The sequence below is a fragment of the Haplochromis burtoni genome, unplaced genomic scaffold (genome assembly GCF_018398535.1).
Source record: "Haplochromis burtoni strain Fernald_Lab_line unplaced genomic scaffold, NCSU_Asbu1 Contig_207, whole genome shotgun sequence".
Lineage (NCBI taxonomy): Eukaryota > Metazoa > Chordata > Actinopteri > Cichliformes > Cichlidae > Haplochromis > Haplochromis burtoni.
In genome coordinates, this window is record NW_024582568.1 from 138,095 (window position 1) to 146,649 (window position 8,555).

Consider the following 8,555-nt stretch of genomic DNA (forward strand, 5'->3'; position numbering starts at 1 on the left):
GTGAGCCGTATTGCGTCTGTCGCACTCGCTGATCACGATGTACAGTTTGACTCTCGCCATGATAATCTAAATGATTTATAGTGTCTCTCTTGCCGGTAGCCAATCTGCTGTTTCATGGTGACACATGGTTGGAATGCTGCAATTCTGCTTGGCCTTCAGGCAAGGAAGAGCAGTCATAAAGAATTCAGCTTTCTGCTGGTTGCCATTAAATGTCTGTCAGCATTTTTATTTTATATTGTATGCCACTCCAGCTACAGGCTATTAAATAAGCTTTTTGTCTTGTGGTATGTTCTCTTGTTCCCTGTAGGAGGAGACGGTGACTCTGAGGAAGGAGGGGAGTGGAGTGGTGTTGGATTGCTGTTTGCCTCACCTTATCGGTGTTGGTGAAGATCTGCAAAGCACTGGAATCGCCCTCTATTACTTGAAAGTGAATAGTTTATTTGAGCTTCATATTTATGCACTACTCTTGATTTAATCGGAAAGTGTCTCAATTATTTTGTCACACAATAACTTTTTGTGTATTTTTATGATCTTCTAATCTATAGGAAGGCAGAACCATAATTGGCAAAGCATCATGCACCCAAGATATTGGTGAGTTGGGGTTTTAACGACATGCTTCTTACTTCAGATTGGCAGCTGCTTTCTTATACTGACTTTCACAATTGTACTGTAGTGCTCTATGGGCCTGGGCTCCTCGGTGTGCATTGTGTGCTTGAGAACATTGCTGGGACTGTAACCCTGTTCCCTCAGGATGGTGCACTGTGCTTAGTCAATGGCTCTGTGGTCACCGATCCTTGCCAGCTGACTCAGGGTAAGCAGTTCTGTAATATTTAATTTACTCTTGACATTCTTTAATGAACACTGGTGCTGGAAATCTATAAGAAAAAAGATTTCTCTCTCTCTCATTCATACATAATCCTTTGGCTTGTGGGAGCCAATACGACTTTCATCCATTTTGAATGCAGTTATATATGATCGCTGCATCACATCTTCAAATGAAATCCACTTTATCTCCCCGGTTCTCCTACTGCCGTGCACTCGGGGCATGAGCGGATTCTGAACACAGCTCTCCATAGGGCAGATGCCATTTCTTTTACTAAACATTTTGAAGGGCGAGAGGCCCCGGACAAAGCTCCAGACAAAGCCCCAGGCCCTCCATTTAATTGGCAGATGGAGTTGATAGGGCCGACAGGTTTGAAGTGGGCCAGAACATTAACCTTTCAAAGGACAGAGGCAAGCCGGGCTGGAACTCTGGCCCCCCTGAGCCGGCACTTCTTGCCAGGGCTGGGAGCTTTCACTGTTTCCTGCTTCCACATCCCCGTTGCTTGGCTTTTGAGAGATAAAAACTTTAAACAGAGCCAGGCAGCACAGGGCCTGGCTATGCTAGTCTCTTTCATAAGCATTTCAATTTATCCAATATCCCCTTCAGAAATGGCTGCATCTGAACCTATTTTCTTGAACAAATGATAGTAATTTTCAGCCCAACAGCAGCTGGATTCCATCACAGGCCGCTCTCTCAGGTACTTTGTCACTCGTCAGAAGTCATTAGTAGAAGCAAGATTAGTATTCGGTCTGCTGAGAGAGGAGAAGGAAAAGCGGGAGAGACCTCGTGAAAATCTGTGGATATGGCCACATGAACGTGAGTCTGATATATATAAACCCCAATATCACTTCAATTCTATAGCTTTACAAGACTTCTCAAGTTTCCTTGGACCATTTTCTCTGGTAAATTATCGCCCTGGTCTTGTCCACTGCCAATCATGTTGGGGATTGTGTTCCTGATGGCAATTCATTAACTCACCAGACGAAACTGTGTGGGGGATTTTTGTGCTTTCTGTCGAGTTTCTCCAGTGTTCAGTGTAGATATGGGTCACTGCTATCCCACAACGAAGGGAAGATTCTCATGGCAACAGAAAAATTATGCACTGTGCCACACCTCCAAAGGTTTCCTGGCAGATTTGTCACCGGCATCTGTCATTGACTGTACCACACATATGAATCACATATTATTTTTCTTTCTTTCTTTATTTTGTGCACCAAATAGTAATGAAGTTCATAATGACTAGTTAATTGGTATTTTCCCATTTTCTGTTCATGTATTATCTCTTTGGGCTCCTTTTAGGTGCCATCATACAGTTGGGAAAAGGAGCCACACTCTGGTTTAACCAACCGACTGCTTCCCAACTTGGACTGAAATACCAGGTATGGTAAAATACTAAAAACCACCACATGCAGCAAAGATCCCGAGTCTTCTACTACTAGACTTTTTCTAAAGTGTAGTGTCTCTGGGGGGGGAAAAGTGCCTCAGCTGCATTTTCTGCTGGTAATGTTGTAAAAGCAAGTGAACATCATGCTCTTTGTTGCCATAACTACCTGCTGTAATGCCTGCTACCTTTGACAAATATTACTCATATTGATATCATGTTCAAAATCTACATGAGAAAGTTCCACCACACCACCAGTGGGATCCATATGGCTTTGTTTTGATCAGAATATTAACTATGAGCTTTTCAGTTGGTGCAAGTTTTTGCTTGTTTATATAAAACTCTTTTTTTTGTTGGTTTTGAATAATTGGCTCATATCATGGACAATATGTTCCCAACTTTAGAACTTTCTCACGCTAGAAAAGCCTCCTGCTGTTCCTGAAAGGAGGCCAGGTGCAGTGCCTTTCAAAGCTGGCTGCTATTCGTCCTTTTTGCAACAGCTTCCTCTTGGCTTTAGTATTTTTAAAGAAGCATTGTGTGAAAGCACAAACTCCCTCACACTCTTGGATACTGCAGGCACTGTTTTCTCTGCAGTAATATATCAATGTAAAGCATTCCTGATAAAATCTATTGAAGGCATATTTTTAGTTGGTGATAAAATAAATGTAAGAAGACTTGGATACATTTCATCCAGTATTAAAGTAGAAAAAGTTGACGCTATTAATCAATTAAAGTTAACGAGAAGGATGTACTCGACAACTGCAAGTCTGCCACAGCATTTGTTACTGTTCAAATTTATTACGGTTAATTCAACTGTAACTAAAAACTGAAACTGGGTGTGAAAAACATCTCAGTTAATGAAATAAAACCTAAACATTTTAACAATATGGCTTTAAGTCTCATTTATCCAAATGTTGCAACAGAGTCCATGCATATTCTGCATGTTGCATTTACAAGTGCTCAGTTCTTATCCTCACTGTTCTGAACATTTTTAAACTGCATATAGCTACAGTCAGCAAATACTGATGCTAAATTAGTTTAAACTGAATGAAAAATAAATACCAGTAAATTAAAAACAACTCTAACATCAACACTGTGGCAACAAATAAATTGTCTTTTAAAATGACAGAGCAATCTCTCATTTACTTTTTATTTTCCATATCTATTTAGAGCTATGCTGTGAAATGAACAGTGTACAATTAGCATTGAGTCCTTTTGACATTTTTTTTGTCTTTTACATGGTAGCAGGCATTGGGATTTATTTTACGCTGATCAACAGAAAAAACATCTGAAAATCTGAATCATTATGCTTGAGTTATTTCACTCATGTGGCCATTTGTAGCTAGAAGTTGAATGTGGAGTGAGTCCTGGTGTGTTACAGATTCTTGTTAAAATCCTGTATGGTGCAGCTGCTGCTGAGTAGGTTTCCAAGGTTCATCTATTCAAGATATGACAAAACGTCTTTGTCGCAGATTTATTCAAACCACCTCAAAAAGGAAAAGTAAGGTTAGTTATTTAAAAATGCGAATACAGTGTTTTACCTTCTCTATGTAAAATAAAGACTATTCTCTGTGAGCCTCTATATGAGAAACACTAGGGGAGCATGTTAACAAAAGGAGCTCTGAAACCATTAGATGACGCTGAGAGACTGTAATGTTGCTTGGCTGCTCACTACTCAAAGCTTTATAGCACAGTGAAATCATGTCATGACACTGAGCGGACATTTTCAGACCTAGTCTCCAAGATCATAATGTTGCACTTGGCTACACACAAGTGTTGAAAATGTAACTAAAGCATACACGTATTCCACAACTTCTCTCTCAACGTTTGTGTTTAAATGTCACATTTTTGGTTTTGGACAGTTAAAGAAATGTCAGATGCAGCTGCCCTTAATGTAGTGGAAAGGTGGAAGAGGGCTGAGTTTCTCAGGCTGTCCATGGAGCACTTAAGGCACCATACACTGAGCCTCTTTAATATTGAAAACTATATTTGTAGCTTGGTGTTTTCAGCCAAATAAACTGGGGGATGAATAATTTTATAAGCGTGATTGATTATCAACCCTGGTGCTTTGCACTTCGAATGAAATGAGTAGTACAATGTTAATGTTGCTAAAATGATCACACTAAGAAATTGGAACTTTTATTAAAGTATCAGTGCTCAGTAAAGTTACGAGATGAAAAAAAAGAACTTTGTCAGTGAATGGACTGTCAAGCCTGCAACTTTGAGCACCCTGTGCTTTATAGCATTTCATGTTGTAAAATTGATTCACACACCATTTTAGACACAGTTGTACTTCTGGCTTTTGACAGCTCTCTGCTCTTTGCATTATTGAAAGCGGCACGCTATTACAGCCAAGTAAAGCACCGGCATCCAGGCCCCACTGTGGTTCCAAGGAGACTCTTTAACATTCATTTTTAACATCGCTTCTAAATGAGATGGTCTCAAGAGTTTCACTTTCGCTTAGTCTGAATATGTGCTAGCACATCTAGACTGTAGCCTGTATCTGTTGTGTAAAAATATATATATATATTTTAAAGTGTTCTGTCTGAATATTAATACAGTTTTACTAAATATGGAAATTGTATTGAAGAATGAAATGCTTTGCGTACTACCACTTTATTTTAGCCATGTGCGATGGATTCATACGGTACTTTTCTATTACCTGTTTAGACATTTCTGCAAACACTAAAAATGAAGACTCATCAACTAAACCTCTGGTCAAATGCAAATGTAACATAGGCAGCTGTCACTTGTTTCTTATACCGAGGCAGATTTCAGTGCTGTGTCATTCTGTTGTCTGCAGAGTGGATTGCCATCTGTGTTCAGCCCATCTGTGACCGACTCGTCCAACTCTACTGAGAATTTGTCCAAGGCGATGGTGCAAAATCGATGGTAAGACATATGCAGACATGTGTAATGGCTCTCTGCACTTTGTGAGCCCAGCATAACTGCATTCATTCCACCTCAATCTCCGCAACGTGCCTGCTTATTGAGCAGCATTCGTTGGGCACACAGACCAAATCAAAGACATAAATCATGGCACCATTTCTGTGAGGAGAGGTGGGAACATACAAAAAGCCATTCTGTAGTGCTTATTGCTGAGCCCATGGAAATCGGAGCAGGCAGCTCTCCTACAACCAAGGGCATGTCCGAGAATGGCACCTTGTTCACTGGGTAGTGACCTGCCCAGTGTCCCATTTTCAAAATTACTGCAACACACTTAAAGTTCAGCTCCCCTGAAAATTCCCACAATACAGTTTAAAAAAAAAAAAAAAAAAAAAGTGTGTGGGGGGGTTACTAATGTTCATTAGTAGTTATGCAGTTTCCCTTGTTTTACTCCATCTGCAGCAGATTCTTCTCTTTTTAGGCCTTTCCCCCCCACTTTCCTCTCTGTATCATCAGTAATGAATGATCCAAGTGGTGTTTGATTTATCTATTTTTAAAGTACAGTTCACTTGCTTCAAACTGTTCTGTCTTCTATCACATTTTTGGCATTTATTGGTATTTGATTTGTGAATTTGGTAGAGTAAAGACTGTTTTAATGAGCAGCAGTGATGCAAAATAGCAGCCTCTTTTCTAATTTTGAATAGCTAACCAGGTTTGAGGTTTGACTATATGCCAACAAAAAAAATAAGGTACTTGCACTGCAGCCCCCCCCTTTTTTTTAAATTTTTTTTTTAATCTTTTTTTTTTTTTATAAACAATAGCGTACCATGATGTTTATCAGCGTTTGGTAAGGTGAAATCTTCATGCCCTGCCACTGCTTTGAAATTGTGAGTGTTCATTGATGCCAGTGTCTCAGTGTTCAGTGAATTAATGTCCAAAATCGTATTCACCACCTACTAACACTCTGAGCGTTTTGGGAGACATCCCTGGTCTCATGATCTGCTAACCCTGATGTTTTACAGCATGTGGAGCTGTCTGACACATAATTTCCTTCACACCGCAGTATCCCCATCCTACTCATGTGATTAATACTGCTTTCAGTCTGACACCTGCTTCCCGATCCACTGGTCTGGTGATGTTTGATTTAGATATGAAAGGGTGAATACACATGTATATGGGTTACTACACGGCTTATGTTGGCGGAATAGTGTCTTCATTATCCTACATCAGAAACTTGGTCTGTTGCTAAAGGGAGAAAGGAAGTCGGTCGTGGTGAGTGGTGGAGATTGTCAGTGTTCACAGCAGATCAGAGAGAGACTGTCGACAGAAGGAAAAACTCATGCAATGCATATGAGGCACATTGCAAAATACACTTTGGTTATTGGGTTCTGCTCTGGGTGTCAATTAACACACATCATAAAATATTAAATGATGTATTCATTGTATTTAACATCTCCTCCTCTCACCTGGCAAAGTGCCCATATGCACTGTTTGAGCATAATGGTTCAGTGAAGGACTTTTTCGCTTTGTATTCAGATATGTGTTCAATCTTTTTTTCTACTTATTTGCATAGCAGAATCTCCCTCGCAGCAAGGACAGAATGGATCTCACTTTACTGAGTCATTTTGGAAATGATCCTGAACAATAAATAAGAGCAAATCATTTAAATTCAAATGCTGGCTTTGGAGATCTGTTGGGGTCTGGGAATGGCAAAAGCCATCAGTGAAAGGACTCTCAGCTACTAGGGGAGGTGCTCTGTTGCACCAAAAGCAACCTGCCTGTTCAGTGGGGTTGCACACTTTTGAGAGCGCTAATAATTTGGGCAGGAAGAGGCTTAATGCATCACCACAAATCGTTTTGTTTTCCTCACCTGGCTTTGCCTCCAAGAATAAGGTAAAAATCACCTCTCCAGATGTTGTGACAAATCTGCATAATAACATTTCAAACTCAGTCCTTTCATTGATATCGAATTCCTAATTGAATATGATACAAAATTAGATGACTTTGTAGCCAGTTCAGATGTTTGAAGACTAAAATTACTCCCGGGTTTTTAAAAAAACAGCAAAAATGCAAAATCTCTCTTCACTAGCCTTTTCAGGGATTTGGAATAAATATTAGAGGACAATATGAAATGTGCATTTGGAAGGCATGTACACTCTTTCCGATTTCAGATTTGTCTTTAAAAACGGTCTAATTTAATTTTCCCTGTTAATCAATCTACACATGATTCTGCACAATGTCAAAGCAAGAACTGTTCATGTGTTTTTATAATTTAAGAAATACTGAAAATATTTAATTTACAGGGTTATTCAGATCCTTTGGGCTTTGATTCATCCTCCTACCAGCAGTCCTTGAGATGCTTTTACAATTTGGAGTCCATTTGTGCCTGATTGTATTCATCGGACATGAAAGGTTTTTATGAAAGATCTCACATTTGATGGTTTAGGTCTTAAGTTTTAGGGCAAACTGGGATACAAGGTCAAAGTATACACCTAAACCTTGTGTAAAGGCACAGAACAGGCTATAACAAGCTGTAGTATTTATTATTCTCCAGTGGAAGAAGTTTAAAACCACTAGTTTGTCTTGGCCAACCAGGCAAGTGGGGTAATGTGGGACAAATGTGCTTGGTTAGACAAGCAGCCAGGAAGACGGTGGTCACAGTGAATGTTTCAGAGTTTGTATGGAGACAACTGTCATTGCATTACTTCACCAATCAGTCCTTTATGGTAGAGATGGAGAACTTGGTCCTAACTGAAAGGAACGTAACAGCCCAATGTGAGGTAAAATACAGCCGAATGCCACAAGAACCAAAGTCCTTACTCACCATCTATTATGGGGCCAACTGTTTATAATCTAACAAAATGGCAAAATACAGCCGAGAAAAACCAAGTGTCAGTGGAGTCTAGTATCCCACACAACAAAGGAAGGATGTAATACGGTAGTCACACAAAGATGGTTATCAGTGGTAGGTCTGTACAGCTGTAGAATATTAAGGCACTTTATGATTATGTGTGCACTTTAACATTGTGGTCAGCTAAGACTGGGAAAGTGCTATATAAATGCTGACTATAATAGACTTATTAGGACGTCATTAAGACCTGAGGTGAAGGGAGTAATTATGGTTGCTTATTCTGTTAAATGACTGGGTGTAAAACCATTTTAGCCTTATTCTTTCATCTGCAGTTGTGGCAGTATTAAGTATCAAGAGCAATTAAAGAAGAGGAAAAACAAAAATTTATAACTGTAAGCAGGCTAAGCTGTTTCACTAGGAATGGTGATGTTATGAGTTTGGTCCGTATGTGATATCGTTCTTGTTTGTCTCTTCTCAAAAGCAATTTGTTCTGAAGCAGATAAGGCCTGCAGCATAAGTTACCCCGCTGTACCCCTGTTAGCACAATGGTAACTTAGTGTACTGAAAACCTATGGTTGTGATTTATTTTTTTTATTTATTTTTTTATTCTCCCC

At 39.6% G+C, this 8,555-nt stretch overlaps 1 protein-coding gene across 2 annotated transcripts in view; it reads left to right on the forward strand.

Moving 5' to 3' along the window:
- Positions 1-8,555, forward strand: part of kif16bb (kinesin family member 16Bb) — a 26,584-nt gene that overhangs the window by 12,791 nt on the left and 5,238 nt on the right. For both annotated transcript variants that reach the window (XM_042226328.1, XM_042226329.1), the window contains 5 exons: positions 308-427; positions 546-591; positions 674-811; positions 2,123-2,202; positions 5,008-5,096. In XM_042226328.1, the coding sequence (XP_042082262.1) occupies positions 308-427; positions 546-591; positions 674-811; positions 2,123-2,202; positions 5,008-5,096 (473 nt within the window). The remainder of the gene's footprint in view (positions 1-307; positions 428-545; positions 592-673; positions 812-2,122; positions 2,203-5,007; positions 5,097-8,555) is intronic.